Below are 17626 nucleotides of genomic sequence, written 5' to 3'. Positions count from 1 at the left end.
TATGGTGAAATCTCAAAGATGGTGAAATACACAAATTATGATTGGCCTAAGAAAGGTCCACTTAAAATCCTCAATGGTAAAAGATGTGTTATTAATGTTATCTGAGTTTAGGTTTATTGCTGTGCAAGTTCAAATTATAAAAATGCCTATAAATGTGTGTGTATGTGTGTGTGTGTGTGTGTGTGTGTGAGAGAGAGAGAGAGAGAGAGAGAGAGAGAGAGAGAGAGAGGGAGACAGAGAGACTCTCTGGATTTTTCTCTAGAAGAAGAGAGCAGGGAAAGGGTACTATTTTGTATTTCAATATATTTCTCTTAAATTAACATGACAATCAGCTCCTCAAAGCAAGATGACTAAGAAGAGAAGGAGAAAAAAATAATTCAAAACAAGGTCTGTGACAAAAAATAATTAGTTTATGTAAAACCCTTAGTAATCTGGCCACTTAGTAAAGAAGGAAAGGAACCAGGAAAACTGCCCACAGTATCCAACATCCACGAGGGACTGGGCACTGACCGATTCCCCTGGCCCCTCCCCAGGGGGCCCGTGTTCTTCCCACTGGGCTGTCGGTGAACTGGTGAGAAGTGGGTTACCGTACCTGTAACCAGAGCCTGTCTCCCGCCATGGTCCTGCCGATGGCGCTGCACTGGAAGGTGGCAAACTGGCCGGCGTTCACTTCTACATTCTGAATCCGCAGGAAGTGGGGGATTCTGGCTACATGAAGAAGAAAAGCAATTAAAGATATTAAAACCGGGTATCTTTAACTCACATACATCTTTTTGCATCTATTTGTAATTTCAGACCATTCTATTTTGTTTACCTTTGAAGAAAATAATGCTTTTGCTTATCAGAGCTTTAAAGGTGTCATTATGATTGTAAAAGAGATCATGGAAGGCTTTGGTGTACTCTGTAAAAGAATAAAAAAAAAAAAGCCAAGTGTTCTGGGATCAAACCAAACAGAAAGAAGATATTTTGTTGTTCCTGCTGTGCAAATTATCACAGCTCAGCAGTCTCCTTGTAATAACAGATCTGTATTAATAAAGATTATACTGAAGCCTAATTGATGTTTTGAACAAAAACATATTAGATATTTATATTAACAACATGAAAAGCACAGTTAGAAGTTAACTGATGTTGTCAAGGAAACTTTTTAAGCCAAGTACAGAGCTGTGCATAATATATATTTTAATACAACTAATTGGTATGCAGCATTACTTGTATAATATTTCCCATCTACCAAAAATGCTATTCCTATAGATAGACTCTGAAATTATGCTGGGGCTGCCATAGCATGGTGGTTCATGCTGACTCCTTTTTCCAACTCAAGAAGAAAGAATGATTCCAAATGCTAAAAAGCATTAAGTCTCATAACATACATTGTCCACAGGGAACAGCTGTTTAAATAAAGGATAATTCTATTTGCTCTGAGAAGTATAGACCAATTTCTACAGCACACCGAAAACATGTATCAAGGGTCTGGAATGACAGGTCAGGAACTAAATTTTATAATAACGACCACTTTTAGGAAAAAAATATCTTATCCCAATGATGACAGAATGAAAGACCAGGGTGACGGTATTTTCTGGGAAGTATGGATAAAGCTGGATAATAACTGGAATAAATTTTTTATTCCATGGCAGCTTTCCCTCACTGCCAGCATTTCTTTAGGTCATGTCTAGACACTGTTTTTTTTTGAGAGAGAGGCAGGAGAGAGAAAGACAGTAACATCAAGCTGCTCCTATATGTGCCCTGACCAGGGACTCCAACCAGCAACCTCTGCACTCTGGGACGACGCTCCAACCAACTGAGCTACCCAGCCAGGGCTTAATTTTTATTGATTTTTCTTTTCTGTAAGTGAGAGAGAGGAAGGGAGAGAGAGGGGACGGGGAAGGGAAGCTTTTGTTGCTTCACTCGCTTGTGCATTTTTTGGTTGCTTAACATGTGTGCCCTGACCAGGGATCAAACCTGCAACCTTGTTGTTTTGGGACGACTCTCTTAACTGACTGAGCTAACTGGCCAGGGCCGAGACACTTTCAAAGAATGGGGTCCAACTACTGGGTACTCGAAAATGATAAACTAGCACTAATACTCGCTGATGCAGAACATAATTAGGAGTAGAAGTGGGTTACTATCCAAGAACAAAGAAAAATAAATTACAGTATCAACAACACACAGGGAACTCCCATTACTAATTTGGAAACCACTAAAAATTCAGACAATGCACTCTTGATGCTTGGCATACAAAATACTCTTAAGGACTTCTAAAAAAAGCAGTATAACTATGGGATCACTGTTCATAATACTAATATATTAATTTAAAGCTTATGAACCATTTTTCAGTAACTTAATCAAATTACCCTTGGTCAAGAATAACAGAATTCTGTGTTTTTTTTGTTTTTTTGTTTTTTTTTTTTTCATTTTTCTGAAGCTGGAAACAGGGAGAGACAGTCAGACAGACTCCCGCATGCGCCCGACCGGGATCCACCCGGCACGCCCACCATGGGGAGACGCTCTGCCCACCAGGGGGCGATGCTCCGCCCATCCTGGGCGTCGCCATGTTGCGACCAGAGCCACTCTAGCGCCTGAGGCAGAGGCCACAGAGCCATCCCCAGCGCCCGGGCCATCTCTGCTCCAATGGAGCCTTGGCTGCGGGAGGGGAAGAGAGAGACAGAGAGGAAAGCGCGGCGGAGGGGTGGAGAAGCAAATGGGCGCTTCTCCTGTGTGCCCTGGCCGGGAATCGAACCCGGGTCCTCTGCACGCTAGGCTGACGCTCTACCGCTGAGCCAACTGGCCAGGGCCGAATTCTGTGTTTTTTTATACATCTCTGTAAAAAGTCCCTAAATTAAATTTCTTTTCTATTCCCTGCTCCTTAAAATTTGTTTTTAGAAAATAGAAAAGGGTAACATATTTGAGCATTTCTATGCCAGAACCTTTCCCATTGAATACTCACAAATGTCCTATGAGGTAGATATTTTTTCCATTTACACATGGGGACAGGAAACTTGTGGGTACTGGGCGAGTATCAGAACCAGAGGGTGCACGCTGGTCCATGCAGTTTGAAAGCCCAGGCGTGACCCACTGGGCCACACTGCCTCTGACAGCCTTGCCAGTCGTGTCTGCCATGCCCACGCTCTTCAGCCCAGGGACACTGGTTCCCTGTCTGACTGCTGGGATTTCAGCTCCTTTCAATCCTTTTGCAAATATTCTTACTTCCATGAAGCTTCCCCGGACTCCCTTGTTGTTAGTCCTTTTCAATATCACAGATGCTCAGTCTTATAAAAGTAGTCCCCCTGACCCCTGGGGGTCATGTTCCTAGACCCCCCCCCAGTGGATGCCTGACACCACAGACAGTACTGAATCTTATATATTCTATGTTTGTCTTATATATACGTACCTATGATAAAGCTCAATTTATAAATTATGCACAGTAGTTACCAACAACAATAATATATTGTAGGACAACTGTAACGATATACTATAATAAATAAAAGTTTGTGAATGTGATCTCTCTCTCTCTCTCAAAATATCTAATAACTGACCTGGTAACGGAGATGGCTACTGAGTGACTAAAGGTGGTGGCAGCATGTACAGTGTGGTTGAAATAGACAAAGAGATGATTCACAACCTGGGTGGGATAGAGTAGGCCTGCGAGAGATTGCATCACACTACTGAGAACAGCGCCCAACTGGAAACTTATGAATCGCTTATATCCAAAAATTTCCATTTAATTTTTTGGACTACAACTGACTACAGGTAACTGAAATTACAGAAAATAAAACTGTGGCTAGGAGGGGACTACTGTATTACAGTTATTGGGATGATATTCCATGTTGGGACTATTGAGATGACACTCACTGTTGTCTTAATCACTTGTATGTGAAATAAATAGCACTTAATATTAATGCCAGCTATATGGGAGGCACTCAATATAATAATTAAATTAAATTCACATTACTTACATACACATATCCTTGAAAATTGTTTACAGTTAACCCTTGAACATGGGTTTAGGGGTGCCGACACCCCATACAGTCAAAAATCCACGTATAGCTTTTGACTGCTCCATCATTATGAGTAGTCTGCTGTTGACCAGAAATCTTACTGGTAATGTAAACAGTAGACTGGCACATAGTTTGTATGTTATATTTATTATATGCTCTATTCTATAATAAAATAAGCTGCAGAAAAGAAAACATTATTAAGAAAATAATAAAGAAGACAACCTACCTTAACAATATTTATTGAAAAGAATCTGTGTATAAAGTGGACCTTCGCAGTTAAAACCCGTGTTGTTCAATGGCCAACTGCACTTGTGATTTAAATTTCTGAAGAATTGTACTCTCTACCTCACCTCTGATACAAATGAACAAACTTTACTATACAGTAATTTGTAATATAAATTTAAAATAGTAATTGTTACAATTACTATTTTAAATTTACCTAATCAGAGATCTAACATAAATAGAAATCACTAAGTATTTGAGATTTGACTAAATTAATAAGGCCACGATGAAAGTGAAAAGGCTGTTTTCTTGTCAAAGAAATTCAAGCAAAACTGAGTATTCTTTATCTTTTAATCCAACACAATGTGTTCATTATAGTACAAATATCATCAATTGAAAACTTTTTCAAGTGTTTTTCCCCTGTAAAACAATTCTAAGCACAGTACCCCTAGCCAAACAGACAGTGAACTACACCATGTATGTATCATAAAAAAAAGAAAGAAAAAAGAAAAAAATGGAAGTGGAAACTCCAGTGTTCACCCGTGCATCCGTGCATCAGTAGCCTTTAGCTACTTCACGTAAACTTGAAGGAAGCTGATTGGCGTGGTTTATGCTCTGCAGTCTTTCAGGACACATATACACTCACATACACACACACATGCACGCACACACCACCTCTCACTGCTGTCTCCTTAAGGAGCTGCTGGATCCATTTCCTGCCAGCCATCCTGAGCCTCCAGTGGCCCCCTCTGTCAGGGGTCTCCCACTTACTATCACAGCCACCACCCGTTTGTGAGAACTGCTCTCCTCATATCTCATTTCCTAGCAATGAGAAATGGTTTCAACCGCATTGAATCTCTACTTTCAAAGTCATTTTCCTGCAGCTCTTTCCTTTGTTTCTTCTCCGTGCTCCTCCCATAAACGTAAAAATGTCCCAGAACAAGAACTTGGCTCATTATTCTTCAAAGAGTGTATGTTCTCCCTAGTAGGGGTCTTCTCCCTCAAAGAGTCAACAGCAGTGAGAACTCCTCAGGTCATATCCCTAGTGCTCTGCTAAAAGACAGAGCGAAGCAGAAAACATTACTGAGGCTCTTAGAAACCTGTGAAAGTCTCAGTGGGCTACAATCCTGCCAGCCAACAGGGAAGTTCTTGATTGTTAAAGGAGATTTAGAGCCACTTTAGATGACTGTGTGACCCTTGCCAGGACAGACAGGCCCCTTCAAAGTCAAACCTGACCTCACACTGCGCTCCAGACAAAGCGCATCCAGACCACAGATACACCAGCCCACAGCCACGTGCTCGGTTCTGCTCTGGAGCCAGAGTCCTCCACTGGAGTCACACCAGGATGAAAGCTGACAAGCCAGGTGTGGTCCGAGAGTGAGAAGTACTATTGAAGAACAGGTTTTTTTCCTGTTGTTGTTGTTTGTAAAGCAGACCTTTCTGTCAGATGAAGGAAATACTGGGACACAGGGGGACAGTAGGGACCAGGGAGAATGAGAGCTGACTTCAAGTTTGTGAGATGGACACAGAATGCCGCGGCTGGAGAGGGGTGCGCCTCTAGAGGTGAAGAGGGGTTTCCTGACACACAGCCTGACAGACATAGAGGAGCTGCCTAGCGAGGGAGCCACTTGTGGAGGGAGAACTTGCAGGTGGCCAGGCAGAAAGGGGCACAGCCTGGGTACCCCTTCTGTGACTGCTGCCCCACTGACTGTTGTCACTCTCAGTGAGTTTGTTCAAGTCTAAATAAAGGGTCTCGTCTCACCAGGGCCCTGTCACCTTCTCCCTCAGTGGCTCTGCTTGTAGCAGTGGGGTCCTTGTTTTCTTTTTCCTTAGCTTTTCTTGGGGTGTGGGGGCTGTGTCATCTGTGCCCTCTCTGGGGGCACATCTTGCATCCATGGTTAAAGCATAAAAAGGCTCCTGGTTTGAGTCGTATTTGGAACGAGGGCACTCTCTGAAGCTGGGTTAGAATTCCTTATTTGGAAGGTTCCTCATGGGAGGAAAGTTCTGATTTTCCTTTGGAAGCCTCTCTGCTCTCCTTACCTGCTCCTGCTCCTGCTCCTGCTCCTCACCTGAGCACTGCTCGGTCAACTAAAATCGCCCCCCTTCCTTTAACTCCACTCCACTAGCACAGCACTCACTCTGTGCCTTTCTTTCTCATGGCTGTGACCTTACTAAGAGTCATTTAGAACCTCAGTGGCTCCTTTGAGAAAACTTTCATCTCCCAAGCTGGCTCCTATACACTTTGACCACCCCTCCCATGCTTCCATATTCCTGTGGATTGTGAAAGACGTAGATTACCCTGCACACTCGGATAGCAGGACGTCTCACTAATGTTGCCCTCTCTGTCCATCTCGTGGCCTCTTAATTCTGCTCACCTCTTGATGAACGTCAAGCTGGGTCTCTAACATAAGGTGCTGCGTGTGTAGCCATCTTTCACTATAACTTGGGTTAAAAGGGGGGTTATATCTGAGACAACTCTCCGGTAGTTTCACATTCACTTGGTTAAGCCCAGGTGGATCCTGTGCTAACAGGTTGTTAAATATTTCCAGCATCACCTCTATTGTATCCCCAGATAGTTATTACTGAAAATTAAAAATGGCCCTGGTCAGTTGGCTCAGTGGTAGAGTGTCAGCCTGGTGTGTGAATGTCCTGAGTTTGATTCCCAGTCAGAGGACACAAGAGAAGTGACCATCTGCCTCTCTACCCCTCCTCCTCATGCTTCTCTCTCTCTCTTCCCCTCCTGTAGCCATGGCCCAATTGGAGTGAGTTGGCCCTAGGTGTGAGGATGACTCCATGGCCTCTGCCTCAGGCACTAAGAAGAGCTTCATTGCTGAGCAACAGAGCAACACCCCAGATAAACAGAGTATCACCCTCTAGTGGGCTTGTAGGGTGGATCCCAGTCAGGGTGCATACATCAGTCTGTCTCTGCCTCTCCTCCTCTCACTGAATTTTTTTTAAAAATTAAAAACTAAAAGTTTCCCCTAAAAATCCATTGCAAAACCCTCATGTGCTGTTCATGTACATCTTAGGCCTTGGCTTCCTAGCTTGCACCCCATCTAGAATTTGTTCTCTTCCTCCTTTTTCTCCCACTACCCCAAAACCCAGGCTGCCAAAATTCTCAGAATCCCTCGGGCATTTTTAATACATTGCACCGGAGTTCTCATAACACTTCTCCACCAGAAGGACCATCAAGGTGGCATGGAAACAACACAATTCCGTACCCACCTCTCTTCCCGTAGATTCAGAAATTCCAGAAAGTTACCGTTCCCTCCCTGCTACTTGAGATTTGCAGCTCTTTGAAAGCTTCCCCACTTTCTGAGGGGCACATGGGAAAAGCTAAAATATTGTACATTTACTTTGTAACATTAAAAGTAAGCTTCCCATGGACTAAAATCATTGAAAGAAAATGAATTACTACCTTGACAATTTTAAGTTCATTCCTTGTCAAGTATGTCAAGAGCAAAGTGGGCTACACACACAGTTTCTTTTCTTTTTAAAAAATATTAAATAGCATGCTTCAAAACTGTATGAGAAAGAATATAATTTACTTTCCCTGAATTTGAATGGTTTCTTGAAACAACTTGCCTAGACCATCTTCATTTACATAAACCTCCTACTAATAGGACTAATACATTAAAAGCTGTTCAAGATATTTGAAATTAATTTAATTATTTCTCCTAAGATTTGTGATTTAAATGATTTCTTTTTAATCTTTTATAAAATATTTTAATAATAAACGTTAAAAATAAAAGTACTTAATTTTTAATCATATATAATCTTTAAGAAGCAACTTTTAAAATGTGCATACATTTCTGCACACTTTACTACTTTTTTTAAATAAAAAGCATACTGAATCTAATAACTAGTTGAGAAGACACAGAGCATGTTGACCTCCAAGCTTAAGCTTGGAACCTGAAGCTCTTGAAGGAGGCTGGGATATTAAACTTTGATTCATCTAGGATCAGAGTGAACTCAGGAATGTTTGTACCAATTATATCTTCAAATTAGATGAGGAGGCAGATGAAAAGCCAAATCCTGAGGACAACTGAAAATGGGGTGGTAGAGGTGTTAAGATTAAAAAATTCCAGATTCTGGCCCTGGTCGGTTGGCTCAGCGGTAGAGCGTCGGCCTGGCGTGCGGAGGACCTGGGTTCGATTCCCGGCCAGGGCACATAGGAGAAGCGCCCATTTGCTTCTCCACTCCCCCTCCTTCCTCTCTGTCTCTCTCTTCCCCTCCTGCAGCCAAGGCTCCATTGGAGCAAAGATGGCCCGGGCGCTGGGGATGGCTCCTTGGCCTCTGCCCCAGTCGCTAGAGTGGCTCTGGTCGCGGCAGAGCGACGCCCCCTGGTGGGCAGAGCGTTGCCCCTGGTGGGCGTGCCGGATGGATCCCGGTCGGGCGCATGCGAGAGTCTGTCTGACTGTCTCTCTTCATTTCTAGCTTCAGAAAAATACAAAAAAAAAAAAAAAAAAATTCCAGATTCCTACAGGAAACATGAAAGGAAAGCTCCAGCACCAGGTAGAACCGTGTCATGTGGACATATTATGGGTAGCTGAATTACTCATAGCTGGTCGGCGAGATCTGGTGAGGGTATGTTTTGCAGAGAACCATCAGAACAATCCTTTGCCATTTAAGAAATATTATCTTCTAAATAAGTCTACTGGTATCTTTTTACCTTTTTGTAGCAACCATGCACTTTGTAAAAAAAAAAAAAATAACAACATATTCAGTCTTTTTCCTTGTTAAAGATTCATTTAAAACTATTTGGCAATCTATGCTTGACTGGTGGTGGTGCATTGGATAGAGTGTTGACCTGGGACACTGAGGTCCCAGGTTTGAAACCCTGAGGTCTCTGGCTTGAGTGAGGGTTCATCTGGCTTGAGCAGAGCTGCCTGCTTGAGTGTGGGATCGTAGGCATGACCCCATTGTGGTCGCTGCCATGAGCCCAAGGTCACTGGCTTGAGCAAGGAGTTACTGGCTCAGCTGGAGCCCCCTGGTCAAGGCAAGTAAGAGAAGCAATCAATGAACAAGTAAAGTGACACAACTATAAGTTGATGCTTCTCATCTCTCTTTCTATCTCTTTCTCTCTCTAAAAATAAAACAACAACAAAAAATTATTTGACAATCTAATTGCCTAATATACATCAATGGTTCTCAGACAGAGGAAATGTCACCCGCAGGGGACATTTGGCAATGTCTGGAGATAATTTTGGTTGTCACAACAAGGGTGGGGAAAGTAGAGGCGCCACTGGTATCTAATGAACAGAGGCCAGTGATGGTGTTAAACATCCTACAATGCACAGGACAGCGCTCATAAAATGACCCAGGCTCTAAATGTCAACAGTGTCAAGGTTGAGAAATCCTGAAATATGTTATATGAACATAGAAAAGTTTCCTGGGATACTTTCCTACTGTTGAGCATTTGAGTTCCTTATACATAAAGCCAAGATAAAAGTTTTCATGATTAAATTGTCATGTAGACTTTTGGTGGGTTTTTTTTTTTTTTTTCCTTAGGATAAAATTTTAGAAATCAAATTACTAAGACAAAAAAGTATGCATTTTTAAAAGATTTTTGACACAAATTGCAAAACTGCTTTTCTTAAAGTATATCACAATTTGTGTTTCTACTAGCAGGTTGTGTAAGAGGGCTCTTTTCACCACCTGCTCAAAAATACTAAGAATTAATTTCTGTAACCATTTTTTTTAAACTTGAAGGAGGACAAACAATATTGAGCCCCCAGCCCTAGTTCTTAGTTTTATTTCTTCTGAACGTGGTCAAAAGATACTGAATCCTTTTTTGATAAACTTATAAAATATATGTGCTCTGCCCTAACAGCTAAGTTAATAATAATAATAATAATAATAATACATAATTTGAATATTAGGATTGTCACTGGTTCTGTTATCAGTCTGTTCACCCACAGAAAGTCTACCTAGGAAGACTCCTTACTAAAGGCCCTGTTTCTAACAATGGCTGCAAGCTAAACTCTCATGTATCAATACAATCTAAGACTTACTGTCTCCAGCGGGCTGTCCCTTAGGACAGTGGTCCCTGACCCCTGAGCCGCGGACCGGTACCGGTCTGTGGGCCATTTGGTACCGGTCCACAGAGAAAGAATAAATAACTTACATTATTTCCGTTTTATTTATATTTAAGTCTGAACGATGTTTTATTTTTAAAAAATAACCAGATTCCCTCTGTTATATCCATCTAAGACTCACTCTTGACGCTTGTCTCGGTCACGTGATACATTTATCCATCCCACCCTAAAGGCCGGTCCGTGAAAATATTTTCTGACATTAAACCGGTCCGTGGCCCAAAAATGGTTGGGCACCACTGCCTTAGGATAAAACTTGAATTTTTAATTTGGAGGCCAAAGATATGATCGTGCTGAAGTCTTGCTTCATTCGCCCCATTCTTACTAAAGATATGTTGCACAGAATGAAACTTACTACTTTTCCTTTAGAATTGATCTTCAGCACGGCTTTCTCAAAGAGTGCCTGTGCATACCCCATGTACTGTGAGAGTTCTAGGTTCAAGGACTAAGGAATTCATATCTCTGTTCAAGTGTATTTTGAGGAGGGCCGTTCTCTGCAAACAAATGGACCGTTTTTGTTTGGGAAATAGTGCTGCTCCATTGAGAAAAGACTGCCAAACCAGAATTATCCAGCTAAGATAAAAAGCCCCTCCTCGAACAGAAACCAGATGAAGACATATAAACACGTTAAGCGTAAACACTTATATAATCAAATTATCCTTTTCAAATGAAAGAGAATAATTTGAGCTGAATGGAAGCTAGTAACTCATCCACCAGGACGAACAGACAAAGGGACTATGGGATTCTATTTTCCAGATCAGTTTCCTTCAAGACGTGAAAGTCAGAATTTCTACGAATGGCATGTATAAGTGCTTTTCAATAAACATAAAGATAATATAATCTTTCCAAAGCTGTAGGATGCCTGGATCCTACCTGTTGAGTGCAGTAATTAAATCCTACAACTATTTTCAGTTAGAAAACATCACAAGATGGATAATATTTTGAATTTTGATTTTAGCATATGTGAGTTCAAACCTCAATACATCAGCCCCTTACTACCTCTGAATAAAAGCAAACGTTCATAAACCCATACATTAGTGAATTTGTAAAAATCTGTAATCAGGGGTTAAAAGGTACCTAACAGGTGTGAGGTGGTATTCCATTGTAGTTTTGACTTCAATTTCTCTCCTATCTAGTGAAGATGAGCATCTTTCCACAGATCTGTTGGCTGTTTGTATGTCTTAATAGGAGAGGTCCTCTTCCCATGTTATAATAGAATTGTTCATGTGTTGAGTTTTATGAGTTCTTTATTTATTTTCAATATTAACCTCTTGTCAGATTTTTTTGTTTACAAATATCATCTCCCATTTGGTTGGCTGCCCTTTTTTTGTTGTTGTTGGTTTATTTCGCTCTGTGCAGAGAAGCTTTCTACTTCGATCTTGTCTCATTCATTTGTTTTTGACTTTACTTCCCTTGCCTTTGGGGTCAAATTTGTAAAATGTTCTCTGCGGGCAAGGTCCATAAATTTAGTACCTGTGTTTGTTTGTTTTGTATTTTTCTGGAATGAGAAGCAGGGAGGCAGAGAGACAGACTTCAGCACACACCTGACTGGAATCCATCTTGTATGCCCACTAGGGAGTGATGCTCTGCCCAACTGGAGCATTGCTCTGTTTCAACCGGAGCCATTCTAGCACTTGAGGTGGAGGCCATGGAGCCATCCTCAGTGCCTGGGCCAACTCTTTGCTCCAATGGAGCCTTGGCTATAGGAGGGGAAGAGAAAAACAGAGAGAAAGGAGAAAGGGAAGGGTGGAGAAGCAGATGGGCACCTCTCTTGTGCCCACCAGGGCTGGCCAGGAATTAAACCCAGGACTACCACATGCCAGGCCAACGCTCTACCACTGAGCCAACTGATTAGGGCAGAGTACCTGTGTTTTCTTTTATGTAATTTATTGTTTCAGATCTTTTATTTAGTTTTTGATCCATTTTGAATTAATTTTTATACATGGAGACAAACTGTAGTCAATTTTCATTGTTTTGCATGTGGCTTTCCAATTTTCCTAGCACCATTTATTGAAGAGGCTTTTCTCTATTGTGTGTTTTTGGCTCCTTTGTCAAAAATTATTTGCCCATATACATGTGGTTTTATTTCTGAGCTCTCAATTCTGTTCCTTTGGTCTGTGTGTCTTATTCTGCCAATACCATGCTGTTTTGATTATTGGGACTCTGTAGTATAATTTGAAGTCACATAGTGTGACACCTTTGGCTTTGTTCTTTTTTCTCAGGATTGCTTTGGATATTCGTGATCTTTTGTGGTTCTACACAGGTCTGATGATTTTTATTCCATTTCTTTAAAAAATGACACTGGGATTTTAACAGTATTTGAGAAAAAAGAACCCTCATTCATTCTCTGCTGGTGGGAATGTGAACTGGTACAGCCACTATGGAAAACAGTATGGTGGTTCCTCAGAAAAACCAAGAATAGAGTTACCATATGCCTCAGCAATCCCTCTACTGGGTATCTGCCTGAATAATTAAAAAACATTTGTTCACAAAGACACGTGTACTCCGCACCCCCATGTTCATCACAGAATTATTCATGGTGGCCAAGACATGGAGACAACCAAAGTGTCCTTTTATAGAGGACTGAATAAAGAAAATGTGGTACATACACATATACAGTGGAATACTACTCAGCCATAAGATTAAATACTGCCATGTACAACAACATGGACTGACCCTGAGAATATTATGCTAAGTGAAGTCAGTCAGAAAAAGCTAAAAACTTTATGATTTCATTCATATATATGACATAAAAACTGAGACTCATAGACATGGACAAAAGTATGATGGTTACCAGAGGGAGAGTAGTGGGGGTAAAGAGAACAAACATATAGTGACAGAAGGTGATTTGATTCTGGGTGATGGGCACATAACACAATGTATATAGATCATGTGCCAAGAACGTGCACCTGAAATTTGTGTGATCTTATAGACCGAAGTCACCCCATTAAATTTAATTTATATATATTTAAGGTACCTACATCAGAGAGTTGGGATAAAGATAAACAAGATGATACAGGAACAATATATAGTATGCCTGGTATTTAACTCTAAAACATTTCATTATTATTCTAAAGAATTGATTTATCACAAGAAACTGGAAAAAACATCCCAAGAAAAACAGCTTTACAGCCAGAAAAGTTTCAATCCCATGCTGAGCTGTATGCTCTGAATCTTGCCAAACAACTTTAATTGTAACACCAGGTATAGCACCGCTAGAGAAGAAATTTCCATATATCCCACATTCATAAAGAAAATTCTCTCTCCCTCCAAATTTATAGACCCATTTGTCTCCTGGATACCCTTTCAAAATGCTATGCCAGCTTTCTTCTAAAATCCACAGGAGTTCTAGAAACTATCTTCCATGAATTTCAAACAGTTTTTCAGTACAGCTCTCCCTATTTTCTCATCTCTATCATATTCTGTTTCTTGTAGAAAACAGTTTTTCAAAGAATAGTTGTTTTGGGGTATTAATTATCTCAAATCAGCCTTTGATCTCAAAGTCAGGAATTATCATTGATCAAGATGCAAACCTATTTCTAAATGTTTCATAGTACTGATTCTTCAAAACTTGCATCAAACTACTAACAACAAAATCAGAGAACAGTAATTTGTAAGATCAAAGTGCAAACAAAATGGGACAAAGGAGGACTCAATGCAAACCCTTTTCATTTTCATCTGCATTTTGCTGCAATGGCACAGGTTGGAATGAACTGGAGGCATGCCCCACTGCCAGAATAAACAGGCAGTATTTATCTGGGTAGCGTTATCATCACAAACAACAAAAACAATCTCTGCCAAAAAGAACATCTTGGTGCTGCCTAGTCTAACACTGAAAAAACAACATATTTTGCAAACATATTTAAAAAATTTTTAAATGGACACTAATAAGTTATTCCATTTAATAAATCAATCCCTTTAGATACTTAGGGTTATAATCTGCAGCTAACTCATCCTAGTGGACCTTTCAATATGGAGTGCCTAATAATAATAATAACAGCTAACATTTATTGAGCTCTTAGAATGTACTAAGCATTGCTCAAATTCTCTATTATACCTTAATTCATTTAATCCCTACATTTACCTTGTGAGGAAGGTGATATTATCATTTATTATTATTATTATTATTACTATTATTATTCAATTATGTACATAAAGTTATGGACCCAAAGAAGTCAAGTAACTCTTGTGATAGAAGCAAAAAGTTTTGCTATTAACATGTTTTGGGACAAAACATTTTTTTTTTTGGCTTGAAAGTTAAAATGAATTTCAATGAAATAGTATTTTTCAAGTGGAAAAACAAATTCAACATTCTTATCATAGAACAGTAAGTTAGCCACTATATATAAAAAAATTTAACAAGTCACCACATCTTGAAGAAGAAGTACATTCCTTTGGAGAAAACTCCAACTTAAGTTCCTACATGCTTAAAATGAAATGTCAGTTCTGAGTACTGTGCATCTCTCAAGCAAAGCGTGTGAATCAGTCTTTATTCAACAGAACGTAATTAATAAAACAATTCTGATTTTTTGTCTCTGCTACTCTTATTTTAATCAAACTATTAATGCTTTTATACCAAAATCTAAATTTAGAAGTAGACAATTAATGTTTGGATATGCAAATAAATCAATGAGTAACAAAATTAATTTTGTTTTATAAAATAAAAATAATTTTGAACCATATTTTGAACTCAGCATTTATTAAATATTTAAAGAAAACTGCTGACTTATTTCATATTGCAAAGTAGCAATAAAGAGTCTTGCATTTTGTAGTCATTTTATATAATATAGAGAACACAAAGACTTTTTTTCAATCTTTTTTTATTATATATTCCATTTTTAAAATTTTTGTTGAATTTATTGGGGTGACATTGGTTAAAAATTATATAGGTATTAGGTGTACAATTCTATAATACATTTTCTATATACTGTAGTGTGTGTTCACCACCCCAAGTCAAGTCTCCTTTCATCACCATTTTATATTATGTTTTTAAATTTAGAGAAAATTAGTGGAATATGATTCTGTATAATATTTAAATTTAGAATTGAAGGCATCATATGTGCAAATAACTTTTTATTTAATGTGTTAAATGACAACATATTGAAAACTTATATACCATAACCAAGTGAGATTTATCCTGGGAATGCTAAGTTAATTTAACACCCGAAAATCAACCAATGGAATACATCCCTCCACTAGAATAAAAGATAAAACCAAATGATAATTTAATAGGTGATGGGATGCAGGACACACTCCCCCAAAATATGACACCTTGGTACGTTAAATATATATTTTAAGCTGAAGAAGTTTGAGAAAAATAGTAGAAGCAAGGTCACTATGACCTTCCTCTACTCTTCTCTACTGAAAGAAGTCATAAAACTCTCAGTGAGAAAGGTGTTCTTTATATTCAGAGACAAAAGGACACCAAGAAGAATTTAAACAATCCTGTCTTGCCATTTCCTTCTGTTTACTACACTTACCTCATGTTTTTTAACCTATCATATTCCTCCTCAGTTGTCCACTCTTCATCAGACCTAACATAAAAATATTCAGGTCTAATCATTTTTTTCAGGTCTTGATTCCCTAATAATGCTCCTGAATCATGAAGAAGGTATCTTAAATAACTTGGAAAGTCTTCCTCCTGTTAATCTGTCTTTATCAGTTTAACTTTCATACCTAGCCAGGAATCCTAAGAGGATTGAAAGAAAAGTTTTTCCTGGCCCTGGTCGGTTTGCTCAGTGGTAGAGCGTCAACCTGCATATGGAAGTCCGGAGTTCAATTCCCAGTCAGGGCACACAGGAGGAGCGACCATATGCTTTTCCACCTCTTCTCCTTTTCCCTTCTCTCTCTCTCTCTCTCTCTTTCTCTCTCTCTCTCTCTCTCTCTCTCTCTCTCTCTCTCTCCTCCCCTGTCTCAGCCATGGCTTGAATGGTTCGAGCAATTTGGCTCTGGGCACTAAGGATGGCTCCATGGCCTCACCTCAGGTACTGAAATAGCTTAGTTGCCAAGGAACGGAGCAGTGTCCCCAGATGGGCAGACCATTACCCTGTAGGGGGCTTTCCAAGTGGATCCCAGTCATGGTACATGTGGGAGTCATGCCTCACTGCCTCTCTACCTCCCACCTCTCGATTAAAAAAAAAAAAAAATCCCTCCCCTACAGGGACAAAGAAGAAGCATTTTCTAAAATCCAACACCTTTTCATTATAAACAAAACAAAATAACAACAAAAACATTCAACAAAGTAAGAATAAAAGAGACTGTCCTTCCTGGTAACATGCATCTATGAATAATCCAAACCCACAGCTAACAACACATTTTATAGTGAAAAACTAGAAGCTTTCCTCCTAAGATCATAAAGAAGACAAGGATATTTTTTCTTTCCACTTCTACTCAACATTGCATTAGAGATTCTAGCCATGGCAATTAGGCAAGAAAAAGAATTAAAGATATATGGATTAAAAAATAGAATGTGAAATTATCTCTACTTGAAGATGACATAGTGATATATATATATTGTAGAAAATTCTAAGGATCCACAAAAACAATTAGATCTTAAAATAAGTTTAACAAGGTCTCAGAATATGAGATCAATATTAAAAAATAAATTGTATTTCTATACATTTAGAATTTCCATTTACAACACAATCAAAATAAAATACTTAGAAATAAATTTAACAAAAAAAAGTACACAACTTGTACCCTGAAAACTGAAAATGTTTAAAAGACTTCAATAAAAGGAAAGAAAGCCTATGTTCATGGATAAGAATGCCTACTATGGTAAGATGTCATAAGCTTTCTACCCAAAGTGATATTCAAATTGAAGATAATCACTATCAGTGTATCAGCTGAATTTTTGGGCTGAAATTGACAAGTTTATCTTAAGATCTATATGAACATGTAAAGGATCTAGAACAGAGTTCGGGAACCTTTTTAGCTGAGAGAGCCATGAATGCCATGTATTTTAAAATGTAATTCCATGAGAGCCATACAATGACCCGTGTACGTTACGCATTATCCAATAAAAATTTGGTGATGCCCCAAAGGACAGCTGTGATTGGCTCCAGCCACCCGCAACCATGAACATGAGTGGTAGGAAATGAATAGATTGTAATATATGAGAATGTTTTATATATATTTTTAATTAAATTTAATGCAGTGACATTGATAAATCAGGGTACATATGTTGAGAGAAAATATCTCTAGATTATTTTGACATTTGATTGTGCTGTATACCCCTCCCCCAAAGTTAAATTGTCTTCTGCCACCTTCTATCTGGTTTTCTTTGTGCCCCTCCCCTCCCCTAACCCCTCTCTC

General features: G+C 39.4%; 1 protein-coding gene across 4 annotated transcripts in view; it reads right to left on the bottom strand.

Annotated features, from left to right (window-relative positions):
* PTPRM (protein tyrosine phosphatase receptor type M) overlaps window positions 1-17626 on the bottom strand; it is an 893280-nt gene that overhangs the window by 492177 nt on the left and 383477 nt on the right. For all 4 annotated transcript variants that reach the window (XM_066353181.1, XM_066353183.1, XM_066353180.1 and 1 more), the window contains exon 5: window positions 593-708. In XM_066353181.1, the coding sequence (XP_066209278.1) occupies window positions 593-708 (116 nt within the window). The remainder of the gene's footprint in view (window positions 1-592; window positions 709-17626) is intronic.

Source organism: Saccopteryx leptura, chromosome 11 (genome assembly GCF_036850995.1).
Source record: "Saccopteryx leptura isolate mSacLep1 chromosome 11, mSacLep1_pri_phased_curated, whole genome shotgun sequence".
Lineage (NCBI taxonomy): Eukaryota > Metazoa > Chordata > Mammalia > Chiroptera > Emballonuridae > Saccopteryx > Saccopteryx leptura.
This window is presented reverse-complemented; position numbering and strand designations above follow the sequence as displayed.